At 31.8% G+C, this 26107-nt stretch overlaps 2 protein-coding genes across 2 annotated transcripts in view; both read right to left on the reverse strand.

The window, feature by feature from the left end:
- The window catches only part of LOC130898481 (uncharacterized), a 191955-nt gene extending 182864 nt beyond the window's left edge, over window positions 1-9091 (reverse strand). The window contains exon 1 of the mRNA XM_057807820.1: window positions 8767-9091. The gene's annotated coding sequence lies outside the window, so the exon portion shown is untranslated. The remainder of the gene's footprint in view (window positions 1-8766) is intronic.
- Window positions 9092-11928: 2837 nt separating this feature from the next.
- LOC130898482 (uncharacterized) lies at window positions 11929-19362 on the reverse strand. The gene is made up of 2 exons (XM_057807822.1): window positions 19321-19362; window positions 11929-12382 (listed from the first exon to the last, which is right to left on the reverse strand). The coding sequence occupies exons 1-2, from the start codon at window positions 19336-19338 to the stop codon at window positions 12005-12007; spliced, it is 396 nt and encodes a 131-aa protein (XP_057663805.1). The 5' UTR covers window positions 19339-19362; the 3' UTR covers window positions 11929-12004.
- Window positions 19363-26107: the final 6745 nt, after the last annotated feature.

Raw genomic sequence — 26107 nt, forward strand, 5'->3', positions numbered from 1 at the left:
TACATCCAATTATGTCAGGAGTTCCACAGGGAAGTGCACTTGGCCCGATCATCTATCGAATGAACACAGCTGATATTCTACACACACACAACAACGTAACTACCACAACATATGAAGATGACACCCAGCTATGAAAATAAATCTGTGCATGTTACCTACACTCAACGGACAGGAACTTGTCCGACTGTAATATTAAACGAGTATCTTCTGCAACAAAAAGAGGGTGCAAAATTCCAATCCTAACTAACAATCACCAACAAGGTGCTACTATACAAAGTCACACTAAAACCCATCTGAAGTCATAGTATTCAACTATGGAACACTGCATCCAGCTCAACTATAGCAATTCTAGAAAGATTTCAATAGAAAGTACTCAGAATGATTGTAAATGCTCCTTGGTATGTACTCAAAAGCGTTATCGCTTGTGATATCCATATTAAGTTAAAGAAGAAATATCTCACTCCTTCTGCATGGAAACTCAACACATCCCATTTGCTCAACCTCTAATGTGACCTCTTAGCTAGCGAAGGCTTAGAAAACATTTTTCGTGTGATCTCCCTGACAGATTTTAGTGTCACAGTGATGAGTTGTGTGGTTATCCTTCAATCAAACCATTATTTTTTAATTGAAGAGAAATTGCCACTGGGTAATTTTCCTACAAGACAGTTCATATTTCTTTAAACCATTTGCTCTTTGTAAAATTTCACAGATTGAAAATAAAAAATAAATACAAAATTTCAACTCTTCCCACATTGTTTATCATTGAATGAATATGATTCTTTATCAAATACGTTTAGAATCTAATTATATACCCGATTCATAAGTACTTACAAAGAATCTGTATTTACAAATTACTAGAAAATATCCAAAAATTCCATTTCAATATTAGCTCTTGAAGATATTCCACCCCACAACACAATAGACCCTACCCCAAGATTTGTTGAAAGTCTTATGCCGTAAAGAAAATCACCATCTCTTTTACAAAAGGTATTCTCCGATCTTAAGTATATGAGTGACATATAGATTTATCGGTGAAAGGTTCGCATGTTTTTTTGCAAATCTTAACTTAATCTCTCGATATTTCCTGGTCAGTTGAGTAGCAGTGTCACCAACTATAATTCCAATTTCTCACGGTTTACGAAGTTACTTTTATATTTTGAGCTTCAGTTAACTCTTGTTGAAACTGTTTTGCCATTACATGTCTTCTTCGTAGAGCTATTGTTTGCAGGTGTATGAGACACCGGCCGTCCCTATACTGGGCTTCTATCATATCTTCCGGTCTCACGACTGAACTGGACACATTTTTTATTAGTGTGTGGATCATTAGACAGGAGATATTTCGAATGAATCTACTCAAGTACTAATTTTTACGAGTAAATCTGAGCTTACAAAGTAAGTAGAATTCAAAGTAAAAATTATGGACAAATATAAGTAGTGAACTGTGATTTCTATATACAGAAAATGTGATTAAGATCAGCATAAGAGTTATTATTGTATCCACACATTGATTGATTGTATAATACTCAGTTTAGCAAGATAGATATTCATTTTTTTATGTATATAGTTTCTTTAATTAGTTTATTAATGAATTTTCCTGTCAAATTATATTTTTTTAAATAATTAGAACATGTATCTTTTCCTCTGCCAAAAGAGTGATACATCTAATTAACGAACCCGTCAGTTTTTAGCCATGAAGATGATGTAGGATGTTTATTTCAATTACCTCGATCAAAAGAAGAATTACTTTGAGAGAAAAAAATCACTCACTACTTCAAGGTGACCGCTGCAGCGACTCTATTCACACAAATAGAGTATGATAAGGAAAGAAATATGGATAGATGGAAAACTAGAAGCGCTATCTCTATCGATAACAAATTGCTGTAAATATAAATTGAATTTTTATTTCCACGTCGAACTTCTCCCGCAAAAAAAGTGGCTGTATATGTATTAATAATGTGAGATTAGAATATTTGGAATTTTGAAACTTGGCGGATTTCTTTCTCATTTCATTCGAAAATATAACAATTTCTCGAAAATATTCACACTTGAGCAATTACCTCGAAGTATATTAACGTTCTGGTTCTTTCCGGAAAATTTTAAGAATATCTTTAGAGTTTAATGACGTTATAGTAAATTTGAAAGTCACATGTATTTCAATCTGGTGAATATGACAGATGTCGGCAGGTTTTTCCTTCATATATCTTTCCGTTCACTTCTTGTGAACTCCAGAGTTTACAGCTGCACGCTTTGGAATATTTTAGTCACTAGTTTCCCATTAGGTACTTTGTATTTTTAAATTGAGTCCATAGTTTTAGATACATTCTTCAGTAGTTCTTGTAAACTTGATATTAATGTCTTGTTTCACGACGGACACAATCTCACTAAAGCGACTAAAGTAGAAAACTGCCAAGTTGAAATAGGTTCAAATTTATTACTGCTTGTCTCAACTCAATTCGTTCTGATACGTACTTGCTGAAATAGATCTAACATGTATAATTGGTGATATCACAATTTATTTGAAATCTGTAGATATTGTCCTACACATGCTGAAGAAGGTTTGAGTCCGAGATGCGTGCGGGCCACTCTAAAATTACAATATTCACCTCTAGACTGTACTGGTGTTCTATTCTAGCGACATGGTAACAACATGTGGATCTAAAATCTCTGTAATGCACCTACCAATTCTTTAAAGATATTCCAGCCCATAACATATCTTCCTCGTTAATGACACATAAGACATCTTCTTATTTTAGTGAGAAACCAAAAGTTACGTGGATTTCAATCTGGTAACTATGACGGATATCGATAAGAATCTTTCTTTAATTATCTTTTTCTAAGTGATCCAGTACGTCCTTGTGAACTCCTTGCCTCTTTTGAAATATTTTAGTAAATACTTTTCCATTAGGAAATCTATATTTTTGTCTCAAGGTTATAGTCTTAGACCAATACTTAACTACTTTTTTTGAATTTGATGTATGTGTAAACTTGTTCGTGATTTATGATGGATGTTATCTCACTAAAGCGTTTATAGTAGCAGACTGACAAGTCGAAATGGGTTCAAATATATTAATGCTTGTCTCAAGAAGAAGTTGCTGAAATAGATCTAGCATGCGTAATTAGCGATATAACAATTCTTTAACCATATTTTTCATAATACCTTGCAAGCATGAATTTTGCAAAGCGGTTGTTTCTAGTTCTCACTTTGTAAACATTCTGCTTACGTTCCTTGAATAGTGGTAATAATATTAATAGTTAATAATTGTCGCACTCATATAACAGTAACATTCTCTTTTGCGTTGACCTTTTAACATTCAAAAAACACTGACTTGGAATTATATCATAATTTACATACAGGCTACACGTGAACAGGACGCCTACATCACAAATCACGTTTTTCAATGGAAGTAGAATCATTATGAAAAAATTTTACGGGAATGCAGACGAAATAACGTAAAAACAAAATAAAAATGAATGAATGGCAAATTCGTATACGGAAACTGCAGACAGAACTTTTAAGTTCATATGGATAACTAGAGAAATAAAATAGATAAGAATAAATCTTATCTAGAGCGCAATTTTGAACTGTATGAACAATTTATTAAACAACCACGACAAATAACGAACTGTCCACACTGTAAAATGGGAAAAACGCAGTATTTCTTTTTCTAAAAGTTCTAAAGTACGTTTCTCTTACAAGTGAGGTCCACGCCTTAAAACAGAAGCCAAGAAGTTCCGACTATTGCTTTGACCCCTCCGAAATCACTCAATTCTTTTTTAACAATCAAATGTGACTCGCCAGTACTGAAATCTGGCGTGAATTTGAAGTCGGTACTCTGCTTCTCGAAGCTCTTGAATAATATATTATTTCCACCAATTTCAAAAAAAAAATCATACCAATCCAAGGGTATGCGTTGTCGGTGATGGTAAATATGTATTTTGAAATAAAGGTTTTATTGAAGAATAATCGTCAGTCGTCGCTGTTATCCAAAAAACCATCATCAAAATGGTTGGAGGGCTCTTTCCTTACCATTACTTTTCTTTCACGGCATCCTGAACCAATGACAGGTTATAGCTGATACAGCTTACATGTGATGCCTAATTTTAGTCTTCATTTTAAATTGAATACCAGAAAGAAGTCTTTGTTATATTTTCAGAAAATTGTCTGGTTTCTGTCATTATTGTTGTTAAACAAATTTTGTTAACTATACTTTAAAACTTCCATGTAAACTAAAAAAGAGAATAATCAACCCAAAAGTGGTAAGTTTTGGTGCTTTATGAGCATTTTCTCAACTTTGTTATACAAATCATGTATAAAAGTTAGGCTAGTCATAAAAACTTTGTTCAAAAACGGGAAAGGTACAGGAAACTCCAGCATTTATTTAGCATTTAAATTTCAAAGCCCTTAAAACATTAAAAAATGTAAAATATTTTCAGAATGTTTAATACTGGCCTAACCCAAAACTGAATTTTTTTTCCTAAAATAAAACAAATTCACTTCAATTAAATAGTCTGATCTATCAAAATGTATACCAGTTCAATCAACATTTTCACTCGAGTGATTGTTGGGTAGTTTCTTTTTCTTTGTTTAAAAAGTTCTTTTGGGAATTGCTTATGTTTTTCAATACACTTTTGTTTTTTATGAGCATTTCGTGAAATTCATCACAAGAGTGATCGAAATTCACTCGGACCATCAACAAGGAACTTAGTGTTTCGATCTGTAAACGAGATTTATCAGATGAACAAATGTTATTCATCAGGGAAAATACAGAAGAAGTGAATCCAAATCTTCATGAATGTATAATAAGAAATTACCAAGTAACAGTTTTTACTTATTACATAAAACTTAAATAATTAAAATTTTCGTATTACTGGCAAAAAACGGGACTTTTCGTAAACCTACGGGACAACCCCAAAAGCCTAAAATAACGGGACTGTCCTGTTCAAAACGGGACGTATGGCCAGCCTAATACAAGTGCTATTTATTCACAGAAACAAATCATTGGAGAGCTACAAAAGGAATATTTGTAGACCTCATGACTCAGGCCTTGATGATTTTCAAATAGTACATTTACAAGAAATAAACTCTTAAACTCAAAAACATAATTAAAGCTTACACACTGAAGTTGATTATTGTATTAATATAAAAGCTAACTAGAAAAAGCAAAATTGTTAGTTCCCTATACATTTGTTTGTAGTAGGATTAATATCGAACTCAAAAGTCTGTATTTGTGCATAAATAGAATATAAAAACAAATAAATGTCCATTTCAAGAGAATATCTCATGTTTCTAAAGGATTTGAGATGATTAAGTTACCCAAAAATTCAGAAATCACAAAAAACAAGTAAGGAAAATAATGAAAAGAATGTAATTATAATTAAATTATAAGTTAAATAAGTTTTCACCCTACAAAGTCTATCATTCTCTTATAAATAGGGATAGCTAGTATAACATGGAAAAGTGTGAATCTTGTGAAAAAACTGGAAATTGGAAGGGTCGCAAAAAATTTTCACAATATCCTATACCAACAAGTTCTTGGAAACGAATTCAAATTGTTGGGGAGTAATTTTGTTGAAAAATAAAATTCTGTACAAACTGAATCTGTTTATCTCAAACTTCGTTTTTAGCTTGAATAAAAAGATTTTCAATCCGGTAACAATTCTATAAAATTCAATTTGGATACCGGAATATAACCCAGACTAAAATAATAATTTGGATACAAGAATATAAAAAGTACTGACTAAAATATAACAAATAAATGGCTTATAATTTGGATGCGTAGAACGCCAAAATTTTACTACAAGGTTAGTTAAGGTTGAGGGAATTACAAAACGAAAATATCAATAATTGAAACTAATAAATATTACACACAAAGTCTCAGGAATTATTCTATAGCTGACAAAAAAGTGTTGTGATGTTGTTCGACCATCTTTTGGTACAAATGTGGGAAAAAAAGTTTGATAATATGTGAAGTCTATGTTTCTTCTTTTTCAGGTGCCACCTCCATTTAATGGAGGCTGGCGATAATTTCGGTATACTTATTTCGGTCCTGAGTGGTGCGAATTAAAGATGATGTGTTCACACCACCCCAATCGCGTATGTTTTTTAACCATGAATGTTGTCTGCGACCAAGTCCAAGTTTTTTCCTTCGATTTTTCCTTCTATTATAAATTTCTGTATATCAAACTTTAGCGATCTTTCTTCCCTTTATTGTTGTAAGTTTCTCATACATTTAAGCACTTCATCGATAGGTATATGAAAGTCTGTGGATGATCCACATTTCAATCAACTTAAGTTTGTTCATGGTATCCACTTTTTATTTCCATGTTTCTGTTCCATACTAGAGAACTGATTGCACGTACGTCTTTACAGAGCGGTTGAGTTTAAGGTTGCGTTGCATAATAGGTTTTTCTACTTTAGGAATATGGTTCTAGCTCGTTCTATACGTGATTTAACTTCGACGTCAGGGTCTACATTTGCCGTCATACAGCTGCCAAGATAATTAAATTTCTCAACTTTCTCTATTGCGGTGTCATAGATGTTTATGTTCAGTTGTGGGTGTGGAAGTTTTGTTATGACCATTACTTTTGTTTTTGTTACATTAATTTTCATACCTGTTGATTAGGCGTTGAAGGGCTTCCAGTTGTCTGAAATTATAACCGTGTCGTCTCATAACGTATGTTGTTTAATGTCCTGCCGTTAATTTTTATTCCATCTTCTTCATCGCCTATTGCTTGGTTGAATATGTGCGCAGACTACAACAGTATTGGCGACAAAACACAACCTTGTAGTACCCCCTTTTCTATATACACCGGATCTGATGTCGTTTACCTATGATTAGATTACCTCAATTCATATGATTCACGACAATATTATTCATTCTAATCAAATAGACGTCGATTCAGTTCTTAACATCTGTTATCCTGGATTAGGCCTAGAATTCGCTCCACTTCGAACGTGTTAAATTTATTGAACAATGAACTTCTGCAACAAGATCCAAAAGCGTTTCAAAAATGTTTAAGGATGCTTAAGACACAATTTGATTATTTGTTCGAAATGGAAACGAAACCAATTAAACAAGTTTACATAAGAAATACTAGATGGTGATTTATGTTTATAGAATGAAATGAAGCATGATGTAAAGACTACAAGGTGTGCTATAGCTCACCAGCTGGGAGGCAACCAATGAGAATTCGCTTTCAAAACGACGCTACAATTTGGGAGCGATTTCTCATTGGCACTTGAGAGATGCGCAGAACGAGTCGAAATTGAGCCCTCGGGAAGAACACACCTTGTAGTCTTTACAACGAGAAACGAAGTCTTAAATATTAATTGACAATGATTTTTGGCAGATATAAACCACCAATCAGAGGCGTTGTTTTCGTGAATTTCAATAAAGACAACTACATGAGTGTCTTACACAATGTAATAGACTCATGTAAAGTTCTTGTCGATATTGACAACTCTACAGAAAACGATATCGAAGACTACGAAATATCATACGGTTTTTAGTGGAGTGAAATGTAGACAAATGGCATTCAAATAATTATATAATAATCTTTTATTTATAATGATAACCTCCACAAAACGTATAACTATTTATTGATAGGGAGAAAATAGATAATTAACCAAAGTTTAATGAAGTGTTTGTATCTAATTATTATTACTGTTTATAGAAGCTTTCGATTGAAATAACTTTATAAGGATTCAGCAACAAATGCATATCATTAATAGATTCGCAATGTGATTACATTTATAGAAAGACATCAATTAACACTATAGGCAGAAAGATATGACAGCAGGAGCACAACCCAATTATAATGAATCATAAAGAGAAACTGAATAATGTATACCAACACTAAATTATTCAGTTTTGTAGCAAATTTGCCAAGTTGATATCTATTTATCCTGGCAAATCCATCTGGGGTTCTGAACTTTAATTAGAAAACTGAGGGTCTACGAAATGGTTCATTGGCAAATTCTCTTGGTAAATATTCACATTACAAATATTTTTAAGACAATAATATAATGAAAAATTGAACAACCGCTACCAAGATTTATAAAAAAGATGGGGTAGTACTAAAAGAAGTCGAAATACGAACCGAAGAACGGAGTGTAAGGTACTGTTTTCAAGCTATTCAGTCAAATATCCATTAAAGAAAGGAAAGTTGTCGCATTCTGTACATATATTTTACCGGTCAAGCTCGATTTCAAGACTTCAGAACTAGTTTTGCCTAGGCAACCTGAGCCTGACGCACATTCTAGATTTAACTGGTACGACCTAGTCTAAACATTATAGTATATCTAGAAAGTCAGAATAAATAGATAAACTAGACAAAATACTTCCTAATTGGACAAATAATCATTTCTATGGAAACAATTAGTTTTTATTTTACATATAATTCTGTAAATATCAATTTTTCAACTTAAAAGTATTTTTTACATTTCGTAGTGTTATATTTTATTTACAATAAAAATATAATATATATTTTTTCAACTCATTAGCAATAGAATATATTTTTTGATATTTGCTAATCCCGTATAATCGAAGCTCTATGACTCTAAAGCTGCAAAGCTTTACGACGTATAAATTAAAAATAGATAATATGAAAATTATTAATAAATAATTCTAATTAAACAGCAATCAACAGTATAAAAAAATTAATGATCATCAATTTATATAAATAATTTTCAATTTTATTAATTATATCATTCAACACACTACTAACTTTCATTATTTATAATAAATGACATAATAATTTACATACCAATCACGTGCGGCGAACAGAAGATCCCCCACATTAACCCCAACGTGTAAAAAAATAAATGTAATCACCGAAAAACGAAACAATCTAAATTGTCACAGCATCAGCAAGACTAAGAACGAGCCGACAAACAGAAACGAATAAAAGGTTAAAGTATGTAGCGCAACGTGTGTATGATATCTATGTGGCGTTGCGGCAACGGAACGGAGAAAAGGACGAAACGTCGGAAAATCGGCAGCGACACCGAAGAGTCGACGGCGAGAGGCAGATACTTTCTAATCGCAGCGGGCCATGCAGTTGTAACGCAGTCGAGATCGTCGATAGGAGTACGAAGAAGGCGCTGGAGGTGCGACAGGTCGGACGTCGGCTTTACTTGACGCAACTTGACGGCGTCGACGTCGGGACACTGCTTTTTATTTTTGTTGACTTCTTTTTGAACCGCGTCGAGGGGCTCGTTGAAACGTTTTTGTATTTTGATTGCGAGAAAACATTTTTCTCTAGTGGGTTTACGATATATACAAGGTTAATGAAAAATCATAAACTATTAGCAAGATTTTGCTGATTTTTTATCAGTCTGATAAGAAAATATAATTTGAAATTATATCCAATAATATCCAACTTCATCAAATGCTCTTTTTTTCAGATTCATATACTTTGTCTATTCCTCATTATATCTTATTAAACTTTTCATATAATTTCATGATCTAACGTAGGAATAACTCCATTCAATTCTATTCACTTTACGTGTGGGATAACGTCCTCATCTAATAAAAATCTTTCTCCTGCAAGTGAAGCTTTGAGGTAAAGAGGCAGGAAAAAGTCGACGATTGGTCAACGAATTCGAAGTGCATATCGTGAATCTTATTCATTCGATCACCGATGTGTAAGAAAATGCGTTGTCCTCATGGAAAGGTATTTTCTGTTCCTGCGAATTCTGTCGCTTTGTTTCAATTTCTTTCTTTCCTCTATTAAGTAATAATGCTTGATATTATCTTGTTATTATTTCAACTTTTTAAAGATAATCAATTTTCCGACTGATGGAACCGTCTTCGCTTTTTTTGGAGCAGGTACACTCATTGCAATTCACTGTCTTGACTGTTTCTTCGTTTCAGGAGTCAAGACACGACAAATGCGTTCTTTTACACACCGATTGCCTCTCTACCTTTGATCGGACGGTCATTGAGCCATACCTTGTGTTATTTTTTTTGTCGGTAGTTTTGTTTTTACAGAAAACTCGTTTTAGCTAGTTCTGTGCTTATTTTGCAACCGATTCATAGAGAAACCATTTATTACAAAACTCTTACTATAAATTTGAACTATTTTTATTTTTATAAGCCTAGTATGCATCGACAATAAGAATCCATTCTAGATACTGTACACATAAAATTGGGCGTGAGTAGTTAAAAAAATGGAACTAAACTTTTTTTATTATCAATAAAAAGTCTTGTATATTGTAGCTATTATAAGAAAGCTAAAAACTATACTTATACTTAACAATTTATTCCAATCAAAATCATTATCAACAAATCGTAAATATTAGTGAACATTTTCGATGACCTCGGTTGCCTTTGGCTCAACATTTTTATTGTTTTGCTAGATACTCTATCATTGTATGCATCATCAATCTCTATGTATGAATCTGGTATGTATTCTTCATCTATATCATTGTTTGACTCAATTCCCTTTCCATCATCAATATTGTCATTATTATAACTATTTTCTAAGTTTATATTTGGTAAATATAATTTTTCATCATCAGAGTGACTGTGGTGACTTTGTGTGAAGCTTAAATCAACGTTAATAAGAAGTTAAATTATAATGGCCATTTGGTAGTAACTGCTCCAAATCCTTAAATACGTCCGATACGACTAGTTTTTTTTTATCATTAACATCTTTATCTAGGTAATTCCCAGTCGTATTTGAAAATCAATTTAAGGTATCAATCACTTAATCATTCTTACTGATCTTCAGAAACAATTCCGACATCTTCCATAATATTTATAGCAGCATTGTCTTCAGTAATTTTCTTTGTATTATCTAGAATTCTTTTCTTTGTGATCCCATTCTAACTGTACCTACAAATAAGAAATTACAAACTAATTTGAGATGAACTAACAGCTTGTTAAAATGTAGTGCATTACCATGTATGTATGATACATGTGAACACTTTCAAGAAAACACGAAGAACCTTGTCCTATTGTTTAATCGAAGTATTTATGAAGAAATGCATTATAAATATACGTTTCTAGCAATAATAATAATTGAGAAACATTTATTCACCTCACTAACGTTAATAAAGTAACAACAAAACTCACATCACAACAGGTACTTTTGTTCTGCAGTGACCTGCTACGATGGTGCAAGCGAATCCGAAAATATTCGTGAAAAAACATTGAAATCGGGAAAATGCCACATACGAGGTATTGAACTTTAAGGTGCAATTTCATGTTGACGTTAGACACTGGCTTAGAGCATCACGTAAAAGTTTCCAATGATCTGGCTGGTTATAGTAGTTTTTGACTGTCTCTAACCCTCGTCGTGAGTCAAAATGTAAGGTTATGTTTGAATTCAGTCACTCTAAATTTTAAGGTCGTTAAAGACGGCGCAGAGACTTCGTACACTGTATCTAACTTCTCTTTCATTTGCGTAGCTGTATTATTCTTCAGAAACAAAATTTTTATATGGTTTTTCAAAACCATTTACTTGGGAGGCCTCCTTATTTATTTGTTTATTTATTCACTAGAATTATTCAAAAAATTCTTAGTAGATTCTGCCTAAAAATGGTAAAACGATGATTAATAAATTTCCTTCTTCATATTATTAACGCAGATTACGAAGTTCCCCTATGAAAAATGTACGTCTGACACTGAGAGGTCAAATTCTAAGACTGTTATTTCCTATATTTGGTAATCTATTCCTTTATTACTTCTATTTACTCCATGAAATTTTGGTATTAATTCGAATGTTTCAATGTTATTGGCATATCAAGGGAAAGTTAGGGAAATTTTGATGCAAACTCTGCCAATAATCATAAAAACATAACCTACAGCGACAGCTGTATTACCAAGTTTAATATTTAGCATAACATCAAACCACATTGCTCGCATAGAGGTTGATAAGTTTCATGAAACTGAGTTATTTCAGTTGAAAACAAAAAAAAATATATGAATTTTGTAAAAAATTTATTAAAAAATTCAAAAATGTATGGTAATATATATTTTTAAATCCCAATGCTTTGTCATCAATAAGCAGCATCAACAGAAACAGTATCACTATCCAAAAGAACACCTCCTAGAGGTATTATATCTCCTTGAGGCGCTGTGGGTATACTAGCTATAGGTGGTTGTTGAGGTATCTGTCCTTGAATAGGACCAAATATGGGATGGAATATCACACCTGGGTACTGTCCGGAAATAGAACCACTAACTACCGGGTAATAGCCACTGTTTAATGGATATTGCAGTGTATTGGTGTTGCTGGGAAAATAATTACCAGTCGATGGATACTGCAAGGGAGTGGCGTAGGTATACTTGACAGATGGTACGAAAAGATGAGACGATTGAAAACCAGCATTTGATTCGACTTTCTCAATGATATTTATCAGAGAAATTACAATTACCTGCAAAAAATAAAAATATATTATAATTATAAAATTGGAATCAGTTTTCTTCTTGGAAATGATTTCGATTACAAAAAATCTGAATTTAGAAGGTGATACGAAATGGCGTATACAAAAATTGTAAATGTTTTGTAGCTTTAATTATGTTGAAGCATATTTTCTAATCCATACGCCCCCAGATGTGAAAGCTCCTTAGTCCTTCATATATTTCAAAAGATTGTGGCTAGAAGTTTCATCCTCTACTTAGCAGATTCCCCTTCATATGTCTATGGAAATGGCAAGAGACATGTGTTAATATTCAAAGATTCTTCGTACTTAGGTTAATATAATTAATGAATCTTCTTCGGTTATAGGTTTCCAAGAATTTCTTTGCCTGTCGTAACCCCTGTAGAGTAAACTACTTTTCACATTATCTATCTTCTTCTAGTTTATTCTTTATTGTCATGTAGCCGATTCCACATAAGGGATAAGGTTCTACAAAGAGTTTATACGTCCTTCAAACCTATTAGATGGAACGTCCTTCAGTGTATGAAAACATCTGGATGAAAGTGACTCTTTGCACATTTGTGTTGAATCTTTCGCCGCCCAGAGGTTTCTGGGAACTTTTTATAAGAGTATAAGTTTTAAATACTAAAGAGCGCTAACCTACAATTTCCATACATTTTTCAAAGCTTAACTCAATAAGATGGATTTGTTTATGAAATATTACGAGGATGTATTGATATCTAGTTACCCTAGACCAGTTCCATGCATAAACAAAATATTGTGTTACCATAGCAACGAACAATAACTTATTAGAAGTGTCAATGTAAAGTTTCACGTCAAAAATATGTCCATCGAAATTGTGAAAATCGAACAATTGGAGTATCGAGCCATCATCAAGTACCTGTATTTAGAAGGGTTAAGAGGTAAGCAGATTTACGAAGATATGCTTAATACCCCTGGTGATTGAAATGTCCTTCGTATGCGACCGTGAAAAATTGGACTGCAAGCTTCAAAAGAGATAAATTTTCCATTGAAGATGATAACCGAGGGAAGGCCAGTTTCTGTGTCAGTCCCCGAAAATATCGATGCAGTTCATGACATGATTCTATTAGACCGTCGAATAGGGCTAAAACGGATATCTGAAGCACTGAATATTTCATACGAACGCGTTCATCATATAGTTCATGTCAATTTGGACATGAGAAAAATTGCTGCAAAATGGATCCCCAAATGTTTGGGTACATTTCTACGATCCAGAAACAAAGCAACAATCGATGGAATGGCAACACTTTGGTTCTCCAAGACCTAAGAAGTTTCGTGTCCAAAAATCTGCTGGAAAAGTTCTTGCTTCAGTTTTTTGGGATTGCCATGGAGTAATCATGATTGATTTTTTGGATAAGGGTAGAACAATAACTGGAGATTACTATTCGACATTACTGACCACTTTACGGGAAAAAATTAAAGAGAAAAGACGCGAAAAGCTATCCAAAGGTGTTTTGTTTTTGCAGGACAACGCCTCTGCACACAAATGCAAAAAATTCGTGATTTAGGGTTTGAATTACTAGAACACCCCCCTTATTAATCAGATTTGGCTCCGTCCGACTATCATTTCTTTCCTCAACTGAAAAAAAGTTTAAAAGGTCGTAAATTTTCTTTCAACGAGGAAGTAATAAAAGCTGTGGATGTCTGGTTTGCAGAGCAAGAAGAAATATTTTTTTGAAAGGTCTAGAGACGTTGCAGATTCGCTTTAATAAATGTATCCAATTAAGAGGAGAATATGATGAGTAATAAAAATTTTTGTTGGTTCTATTGTAGGCTAAGTATTTTTCAATATATCCTCGTACAAAACAATTTTGAAAGATGTCTATGCAACTTTGAAACTGCAAAATATTTTTAAATAATACTTATTCACCAATATAGAAACAAATCGTATTTTTACAAATAAATTGCTCAATTTAAAATCGACTTTCACTTTGAATAGAAGTACTATAACATTTTTTTTATTCCTTTATGATCGAATAGGACTGAATTAAGTAGTTATTCTATTTTGACCCCATTTCTGACATGGTTTAAAATTGGATCCCTTGCAGACATGACTTAATATCATCCAAAGCACAATTTATTACCCAAATGAAGAGAATGAATACAAATAAGTCTTTCAGTCTAGTTTTCATCATCTTGAATATAAAAAAGGAGAAGTTTAATGGTGGAAATATGGAGAATCCCATAGAAAATGTTCTCTAATAAATAAGAAGATTAAATGAATTAACCTTTTCTATTTTTTCCTTTCTTTACGTGCAATAAAAACTGTTTCAACCGTTTAGGAAGGATCCTAATACATTGTGTTTTTCCACATAACTCATTGATTTTAACATCTTTCATTTCATGGAGTCTAATTTTTCATTCTATTTACCTCCTTTTAGTTATACTTGTACCGTAGATTTTATTTCGCATATTTCTGCATGAGCATTGAATACTGTGGTGATAATTCAATAATTCCTATTATCTCTAAAAGTTAGAATTTTTAATAATCAATTATTAGTTACCGACTGAGTTGAAAAAAAGTTTGTAGATGATGGTTTTATATCAAATTGTTAACACCGTAACTGTGTTGATTTCACAAATGATGCGGGTCATACAACGTAACATGTCGATTAACAAGTATTTCCTGGAATATTGAAATTCGACTTCTGATTGACTGGTTGGTCATTATTGTTTTATTTGAAGCTACAACGGAATTGATTGAATGAATATTATAATAATATATCAACAAACTCATTTCGTGATTGAAAATATTGTTTAAATGTAATGGTTATATTGTAAATAAAGTTAATGAAAGTGCAGTTAATGTTTATGTGAATACAGCTCAAATCAGAATAATATTCATGAAACACATCATAGAATTAACTAGAACAAACAAATTAATGGAATTGTATTATTTGTGTGCATTATCAGAGCAGCGGTGAGCTTTCGAACTATATCTAATCAAATTATATTCCAACGAATTAATTAAGCTAAATTAAACAGTCTCTACATTATACTACTCTTTTTTTTATTAAGTTATCTTGAATATGATCTGGTCTAGATTTAAACGAAGCGCCTTTATAGATTGAGTTTAATAGAATTATCTATAATTTATATCATCGTTGAATATCTTCATAATATTTTTCAAAAATAGATTTTCTGGTTAGAACATCGTTGATAGAATAGCAGAAAACATTTATGAAACTGAATTATACGCAATAGCAGGTGAATTATAATAACGAATAATCATGAAACTTTGCTGAATGTTATTATAGACCAAATATGACGATTGCGTAAAATTCTGTCTATACCTGGAAATTTTTTATTTTAATTAATTTCTTTGTAACTCTTCACCTGAAAAATACCAAATTTGGTACTTTGTATAAGATTGGAATGGGAAGTAGAAAGCGAACCTTTCAGGGGGCTATTTTGATGTGATTTAACCTTAAAATTTCAAAAATCGAATAATTTAAGACATATTTTCAACAAAGTTAGTTGTAAAGCTACAAAAAAATTTAGATTTTGCTATGAATTTATAGATAAAACTTGATAATTTGCGATTCAGTACTTCTAGTAGTTACATTGCTATATTTTTTTTGAGATGTGTGGAAAATTCAATTGTAGCGAGAAACTATATGTCATATGTGTTGAATTTATTCTTCGCGGAAAATCGAAATCGACTTTGTTCGCTAACTAAGTAGACCTGGTTCATCCCCAAGCTAAATTCAAAAATAAAAATCGTTGTGCGTAAACCAATGACTCTCGTTAAGCTGTGGGTTTCTTCTTTCTGTGGAAAATTGAGCTCATAACACAGGTAGAAGAGTAAGACGTTGTCTATGTCCCACAACGGAAACTACACTAGGAGAAGACGTTGGCGTCTGGTTAAGTTTTGCGTGACAGAACGAATAGTACCAGTAAGTTTTCCAGCAGAAAACCTAGAATATCATAACTTTTCAATGGAAATCCGGGTTTCTCTTTTTACTAAGCAACTTCTCTACAAATGATTACTCGTAAAACAAGCAACCAGTGATTTGGAATAAGTGGCGCAATGTTGGAATGAATCCGTTCCTTAACTGATATCGAGAAGTCTTTATTGAACAATCGTCTACAGTGGACTAACTTAACCGTTCTTAAGCGAATACATATCTTTACCTACCGAGTGCGCCAAATTCGAATCAACAAGCTGCTCTGCCTAACATATTTGTATATATTTAGATATCACAAAAAAATTTTAGAATTGGACTTATTTCTACAGAACTGTCAATTAAAAAATATTTCTTGTGTCAATATTCAACTGATTCTCTATTTATCATTTCAATATTATTAATGATATCAATAACACTGTGGAATTTGTTTTAATACAATCAATGTAAATAATATTTTTCTCAAAACTATTACTCAACTATGACTCATTTATCTAATTATTTATTCTTGGGATATTATGCAATTGAATGATATTTATTACAATAAGTACAGTTCTGTTATTGTGTATTTCAATAAAAATATATTCTCATTTTTCATTTTTAGCAACGATTTTCTTTTAAGAAAAAATTTGAATTAAGTTGAAAATTTATTTCACACATAGACTGTGGAACTTAAAGAGCGCTGAGCAACCTTCATAGCTCTTTCTTGAGCTATGAAGGTTGTCTCAAAAGTTTCTGAAGATGTCAACATTTATCAATATAACATGAGAAATCTATTTGCGCATGCGTTAAGAGATTGTCACTTAAATTTCAGCCATTTTGAACGCATAGTTTTGAGGGGACGTCATCGTATACATAAACCCCTATTTTGAGGAGGAATACGGTAACTGTTATTTGGGAGGGTTGAACAGTTTCGAGCATCGCTGAAAATTGGTTGGAACCTGCAAATCGCGAGCCACATGCGGCTCTTTAGAAGTGAAACTGCGGTTCTTATCCGAAATTTAACTACAAATTATTACTATTTGTATTGTGCTGATTCCGAAAATGGTTCAGTTTTTGATATTCAACTTTCCATTAGTAAAATTTTCATATAATTTTCAATATTTTATAGTAAATTATCAACAGAATGAATTTAAATAATGTCAAGTACAAATAGATGTAGATGTATATATAATTTCGACATTTTTTGTTATAAGTTTGATGAGAAAGAAGAACAACATTTCTGACCTCGCCAATTTGCTATATAGAATAGGATAAATCTGTAACTACATGTTTTTAAATTTGGTTTATTAATGGCTGGGAAAGACAACCTAGAAAACATGCGCGGCCTTGCATAAAGGTAAATTTGCCTCCAATGTAGTTGACGTAAGATGAATTGCTAAAATCTCATCGGTATATCTATCAGTTATTAAGCCTCTTCATCCGTGAACACGGTCGACCCTTGGAATGAAAACAAGGTTCGGTGCTCCTATAGAAATTGCACCTCAGTTAATGCCGGAACCATCTCCATAAGCACTCCGCTCTTCAAAGCAGCAATTTGCAAATCGCTTGGTCTTAGGTAAACTTTCCTTCCTCGATCGTTACCATGAAGGCATATTCTGGTCTCATCGGGGAACAGAACGGATCCCCATTACTCCAACGTGCAAATCAGATAATCCTCTGAAAAACGCAAGCGTGCTTGTCGATAAGCTGGAGTAAGTAATAGTCACAACTTGCTGCTGCACTCGAATGGCATTAAGGTGACGATTTCTTAATTTGGTTGACACAATAAAGGATCTAGTCTCCTTATAACACTGGCATCATATTCTTCGAACCGTTGCACGGGTCATATCCAATTGTCTAGCAACAGTTCGCTGTCCAAGTCCATTTTAGTTTAAAGCATTAATTTAGAATGCCTTGAACACTATTGAGATTTCTGTTGCATACGCAATAATTTTAATATTTGACAAATTTTCGTTTCAATCATCACATAAACACCTTCTATTTGTTAATCGGTTACTCTGCATATAAACGATAAGCCTCGCTAATAAATTTATACTCACATTAAAGCATCTCAAATCATCTCTCAGTTATTACTTTTTTTGATCTGATGAATAATTGAAAAAGATATTAATACATCTAAATATTCTTGATTATAGATCTCTTCTGTTTTAAAATTAGTTTTTTTGATCATTTTTCAAAGAAAGATAAATTTTGACGTTTCGACTTTTCTTTGAGTCTTTATCAAAATATGATATTGACACTGACTGCTTATTTATATTGATCTATAGATCACCTTCATCATGAATATCCGTCCAGCTACAACGGAATTTTAAAAATCGGAGAATTTTTTATTATAACAGGCGGTTTATTTACAGTATTTCATTTCTAGGAATGTCTATTTATTTATTTGTTGTGTGTCTTTTTGTTCTAGAACTTTATCAAGGTATATAAAAGATTTGTGTAAACGCAGTTAATTTATTTTTAAATAAATAATCGTAGTGGAAAGAACGAATAAGTGAAAGTAATCGCAGAAATTATTTAAGTGATTTATAAGTAAATTATCATAAGTTAAGTGTATTGTATAGTGTATAAATCAATTATAACGTAAGAGACAGTGTTTATTAATTCACGCCACGAATAGAAAGAGTGTATATAAATACGAAGAACGTCACAATAGTCTTGTTAGAATTCTAGATGATTAACGCCTTTTGAGACAATTCAGAATCTAGTTTGATATGATTTCTTTTACATTACAAATATGCTCCAACTGATATTGGAATTTCCTAATACGAAAAATTGTGTAAAAATGTCTGTTGGTATGTAAAGGAACAGTTCCATATTGACAGACATGCAGTGTAGGTAATGCCATGTCCGTACAAATCTCGTTATACGAAAAAATGATTTTATCTAACTACAGATCAAAATTCGCAGATATCTTTTCTGATGAGATCTTCGTTTATAATCCTAATTTAGGTTTAATCATCTACAGACTAATTAAAATATTGGAAACTGAATTAAACTTACCAAAATTTTTTTAAACATAGTTTTTGATAGTATTTCGTCCACTTAACTAGCAAAAATAGTAGTCAGAATGTAGAATGAAGCTTATATATCAATAAATGCCTCACCTTTTAACGAATACATTAGTCTAAGAGCTAAATTAGATTGTGTTTCTGGCAACAATGTCAACAACTTGAAGATAATAGATTTTTAAGTGAAATTCAAGATAATCTACTTACTGCAATTCAACCTAATTCTCACAAGCAAATAGTTAAATCTATAATAATCCTTCAGTCTTATCTACGAATCAATAAATTGGATATTTATATGTGTGGGATTACAAAAAATACGTGCTCTAATTTCAAATTAGCCGTTGAACTAAATTATATTCATCCATAAAACCAGATTTAGACATTTGCGTATTTCCTTGTTATTTGACGGTATTATTCATTAAATCAGTTTTTCGATCGATAGAAATGAAACAATATTTATAATAACATCGAAAATATTTGAGCCCAACCTTGATTTAGATTTGCATCAGTTTTGATCCCATTAACTTTAAATCAATCCGGTCTATAATTTGAGTGATTTATCAATATATTTATTGGATACAATAGTAAGAAAGATTATTATTTAACATATAATTAAAATGACAAGTTCATCAATATTTATGACATATAAAAAAAGAGAAAAACAACATTTTTTGTTTGTTTTTTCGTTTATTTCTTTCAATCTACAACAAGTCTTACTTAACTCTATTCTTTTAATATTATTTATCTGAAAATAACACAAAATCTAAGGTTGGTTACCTGAAAATTTTTATAGTTCACATAAAACAGAAGAAAGATCCAATTTTCAGGTGTGAAACAATCAAATGGAATGAAATCGTTAATAAATAAATAAGGGCTTGTTGGGAAAATCACTTGGACACATCAATTTTTTAGAAAATAAAGTATACAGATTGTATTTTATGATAGTAGAAATACGACATATTATTTATTTTTCAGATTATTCAGAAAATTTTAGATATAATTAATGAACAATGTCCTATCATCAACTGTTTCAGATTATCGAGTGTTTTCAGATTTATTACAAAAATTAACAATAAGAAAAGAAAATTATTTTATTTTCAAGTATAAATCAAATATTGTTGTAAATCAAACATCTGGCCCTCGGGATTCTTAAGCTGCATCAACCACTTGAGTGCTGCATGGTCAGTTCGGATTAAGAACTTCCTTCCACTAAGATAATGCTAAAAGCTCCACGGACTCCACTGTCGTTAAAATTTCTCCACTCATGACGCAATAGCTCTGTTCTGGTTTCGAGAAAATTTCACTGAAGTACCCCAGTATTCTTTCTTGTTCTCCATAAATCTGCGTGAGCAATTCTCCAATCTCTACGTTGCTTGCAACCGTGTCAAAGATGAAGTCAGTCCCTCTCTGGTAATGGATATCTTACTATCGGCAGCGTGGTTAAATATCTTATCAAGGTCTCGAACGCCGTTTGATAGACTTAATCCCAATGAAAAACTCTTCTTATGTGAGTTGAGTTAGTGGATTGGCGAATCTCCAAATTTTCTTATGAAACTTCGATATTACGGCAAAGTCCAAGAAAACTTCCAAACTCGTTTCATTGCTTATTATATGGCATGGTGTTAAAATAACTTCTTTGAGTTTAGCATGAGCTGTGCAGCTTAAAGTCCTTTGAATACGTCTTCTAAATTCCATCCAATATACCAGGCATGTTTTCCAAGATAACCATCTCAAGAGGTTTTCCATAAGTCCAAGAGAGAAAACAGCTTGTTGCCAGCTTAAGTGTCCAGTGTATCGTCAACTCGGGGATAGGATAGCTGTCTTTCTTCGTGACGCGGTTGGAGACACCCATGGACAAGTTTCAAACCGTATATATGAAGCTAGAATAGATACTTTTGGATCAAACATTGTATTTTTCCTGCCTTGCAATGAGTTTAATACGTTGGACATCCAATGTAACTACAAATTATTGCTTCATTTAGAATATTGAATTATAATTCAAACAAAATTATGACCTTTCATTATATGTAAATAAACAAGTCGATATTTTATTGAATAGCGAGTGCTAATTTTCATAATTAACACCTCAATATATAATATAACAAAGAAATAAAGAATTAAAACGAAAAATTCCATGAAAAAATATATTTTTTCCTTAAATTTTCTCATAATTTTATTTCCAAATTATACTTTAGGCGACATCTATTAGTGAATAGAGATTCTCACTACAGAAATTCTCAACTCTAAATAGAAACCCGCGTGTGTGAATTCTGTGATACGAATTTTGATCTATAGATGGTGCTACTTATATTATAACTAAATATTTTCTTGGAACAAAACTGGAATGAATTGTACTTGTAGTAAAGATAATAGTAGGGTCAACAAATTACTATTAAGACGAACTTACTATAATTTTTTAAACATTTACTCGTTATTTTTATATGTATTTCTATAATGTTTGATTTAAGTGTTTTATCCACGACTGTTATATAATGTACCCATTATACGTCTGCTTTCTCGACCTTAATAATTCCCATTAATCATGGCAGTGATCAATGAATTTAACCACTATTATATTGTTTTTCACAAAAAGCGATTTTCATCATTTTATCATGTGAAACACGTCAGTTTAGTTCTGTACACAAAAAAAACTGAAAATTTGAATTTTCCTAAACCGGAACCTCCATTTTGAAGTTTTGACTGTTTCTTAACGTACGTGCGATTGTTTGTGAGACAATTTATAAAATGAAATAGTCTTTGAAACAAAATAAATTTGACTCAAAACTGTTAACATTATGATGATTCAGATTTCCCAGTCTTTTCAAATTTTATGCAAAATCATATTTAAAAACCAACTAAAAATTTATTAAGAAAATGAAAGTGTATCTTTAACACCACCAAAAAATAAAGTTTCTGAAGTTGTTTCATTGAATTTATTGCCGCAAAAGCCAAGAAAAGTATTTAATAAGGCATATAAATTTTGAACTATCAACAGTGATTATTAATAACTAAATAAGTACTATCGAATCGTAATATTAGATACCCAATATTTGTCATACTAATACATAAATTTTTGTATTGATTATTATAGAGATTTATTATTATAATTTTCGATAATACTGTCCTTAAATGAACAATATTATATCGTATGGAATATTTCTTAGAATTAAATAATAGTGTTTCTAATCATTTATATTTATTATACCTAATTTGAAGAATTTTTTGCAATAATATAAATATTCTTTGATATTTGGTCAGAAATATATAATTTTTTTCAACAGGGTGTTTCTATATTCGAACCACAACGCTTTACTACAGAGAGATCTCAATAAATGATTCATTTTTATACTGAAATACGAATCTAGTTGATGAGATATAGGGTGTTGAAAATCAAAATCAAAAATTTGCCGTAAATCAAGAACACCTTCAATTTTTTTTTTCAAATAATAAAGTGATATTTTAACATGAACAAACTGTGGAAAAATAAATAAATCTGGATGGAATTCAATCATTTCTGCCGCAGCTTGAATTCTAGCTATTAGATCCTGTTCAGATTCGATGATTGTTTCGTACACTAAAGACTCCATATAACCCCATATGAAAAATCTGAATCTGAAAATTTCTCCCTGACAGCGCGCCATAGGTTAAATTTTTCCAAAGTTTGTTTATGTCAAAATATTACTTTATTAAGTAGCATATTGGTCTCCAAATTTGAAAAAAAAAATTTTTCTTCAATATATCTCCCTATATCTCAGTAACTATTAACATTTATTGAGATCTCTCTGTAGTAGAGCGTTGTCGGTCAAACATAGAGACACCTTGTATTGCTGGAGTCAAATTAGCGCTATGATTTTGCGAAAACTGCGAAAAACTTGGATTGAGTCAATTGACTTTTTTTAATCTAGTACTCATAACTTATCTAATTAACATTATTTACAGAATAATTCTGTCAACATATTCTTGTGTACTATCCTATAATTATTAATTTAACAAAAAATCTACATTCAAATTGCTATAATTGATATTATGAAAAGAGAGAATATTCGAATGAAAAACCCACCCAAGTTTTTCTGCACAAAAGACACAAAAAAATATAAAATTATGTACTTCGAGAATAATTTTGAGGTTAGAGAATGAATACGCCTAATACCATGCTTCGGAAAGAAATGTCGAAAATATTTACTTTTTTTGAATTATTTGTAGATCAAGATACGTTGCTAGAAATTAACAAAAATACCATCGTAATGGTATAATGGTGAGATTCGGAATGGAAGAAATCGAATAGGAATGTACGGACTCAGAACTACATACTATGAAGGCTTAGATAAAACGCCAAGTATTCTGCAACTAGAAATATTTGCCATCGCTAAATGAATCAGACTCCATTTTCAAAGAAACTATGGAAAATAGCAGAATAGCATCCTCTCCGATAACCAAGCAGGCATTAGGGTTCTGAGTCCCAATATTATTGAATCCATGAGGAGGCTTAAGCTATGGAAATAGGATTCACTTATCTTGCAATTCGTTTCAAGACAAACTGGAGGGGAAAGAAATGAAATAGCAAATAGACTTGCTAAAGTATGAAGGTCTTTTGCAGTCATTCCTCATCTTGAATTTTACAAGAGGAATGGGATTAAATAGATCAAGTGTAAACGTTGAGTATCTTCAGCAGAAGGGGCCATAACATGACGAAATCAGGCAAGAAAAATGTTGTTGTGTATTAGTTTGCTTCAACCGTACGTTTTAAATTGGTTTCATAATTCCTGTGGGCACTATAGAAAACTTATATAACTTCCTTTATGCTGCTTTTTTGCTATTGTGGATAGTAAATTTTGTGTGAATTGGCACAAGGCGCTTTTGACGAATAAAAGTCATCATGCTAAATTTGATTTATTGTAGCGTATTCAACACTAAGATTCCTTCCCTCGCTTGATAGGTGAATTTTGGATTTTCTTTGGTTATAAACCTAACCCTCTCAATTTTTCCAAATGAAGAATAGAGCCTACCAGCTCTTGCTGCATCACCAAGCGTTCTCTTCTGAGTTGTTTTCACCAGCAGAACACGGCTGCTCCTGAAGGACTTCACCAAAATTATCTGTGATATTAGTGATTCAACTGTGGCTAGAAATCACTACTTCAGGATGATGGTATTTAAAACTACAATATTGCCCAATTTAACTCCACTAGTTTCGTGGAAATACACATATTGGCCCTCGTATACATTAGATATATTTCATTTCTAGTAAATTCTATTCATGTCGATGTTAATTACCATTTCCTCGTTAATTAACATCTCTTTGAATACTATATCATTTTCATTTCCTTGGTATAAGCGTTCAAACAGAAACTATTCGTTTCTAACCATATTTTTAGTTATAAAATCGACTCGTTAACAATTAGAAGAAAAAAAAATCACTTTCTCTTAAAGCTGTAAACTGGGTTGGAAATACGACGTGAACGAGCCGAATATATGTATCAGTAGATTATATTGGGCATTACGCAATATAGAAATCCATTTATCGATATAATTGAAAGGTGTTAGTTCGGTATTTAGATAATAATCGTGAAAAAGAAATTGGTAATCATAGTTCATGCCGTTGACACACAGTATGTTGAAAATATTATGCAATATTTTGTGAAAAAAATCTAAGTTCATTTAATAAAATAGAATTTTGTTGTTTGCTACGAAATTTATATTTTCTTTTTCAATTTATGGTATGATTGAATAATTTTTGATATTTTGGAATTTTTTTATACAAATTGTAAGAGAATGTGAAACTTTCAGGTAATTGTATAACAATGCAATTATTGTTTGAGATAATTTGTATAAAGTGTGGTTAGGTTAGATTAGGTTAGGTCAAAAATTTATACTGTGGATTCATTCTGACTTCACTTTTATGACTAATAAGTTGCTCAAAATTTGTATGAAAATATATTATACAAATGTGAACAAAGACTACTAAGTTTTGCCAAAAAATTCCTTAGATAATGATATTATCTTGATTGGATAGACCGTTTCTGAGAAATATTGCATGGAAAGAAATCAGTATATTGATTCAATTTTAAACATAAAAAACTATGTGAAGATATGATTTCCGTGCCCTATATATGCAAATCAAATTAATCAGCATAGTCACATCTACAACATACTAAATTTTCAAAGTCATCGTAGCTGTGAGGGCTGAACGATACAATTACCAACTTTTTTTAGGTTTGTTCTAGATCTAAAAATACGACTTTTATCTATGCTTAACAAGCTTAAGTTTCTCAAGAAGCTTAAGATACTTAACAAGCTTAAGATGCTTAACAACCTTAAGATGATTAACAAGCTGAAAATGCTTAACAAGTATCTACGTACAAATTGGTAAATTAACTGATAAGACTAATCTTTGTGTGACCGAAGTATTAAAAGTGTTTGGTAATAAGTCTATGAGCTATGCACAAGTATTTCACTGGTGTAAAATGTTCAAGGAGGGTCGAGAAAGCATGGAAACCGAATAACAAGCTGGGAAACCGGTCGGGTTGCGCTATATGATGCCCTAAGTAGCATGACATCAAAATGAAGCGCTATGGTTATCATCGAATAATCCAAGACCAAAAATAGCTCGCGGGAACAAGTCAAAATTAGAAACGATGCTTTGTTAATAGTCACAGGGTATCCAAAAAAAAACTCGATCCATCTAGATGTGATTTAAGTATTCTATCCAACAGTGTTTCATATTATTATATATATATATTATATATATATTATTATAGTCCAATGAATTGAAAAGGTTAAGA

Source organism: Diorhabda carinulata, chromosome 10 (assembly GCF_026250575.1).
Source record: "Diorhabda carinulata isolate Delta chromosome 10, icDioCari1.1, whole genome shotgun sequence".
NCBI classification, from domain to species: domain Eukaryota; kingdom Metazoa; phylum Arthropoda; class Insecta; order Coleoptera; family Chrysomelidae; genus Diorhabda; species Diorhabda carinulata.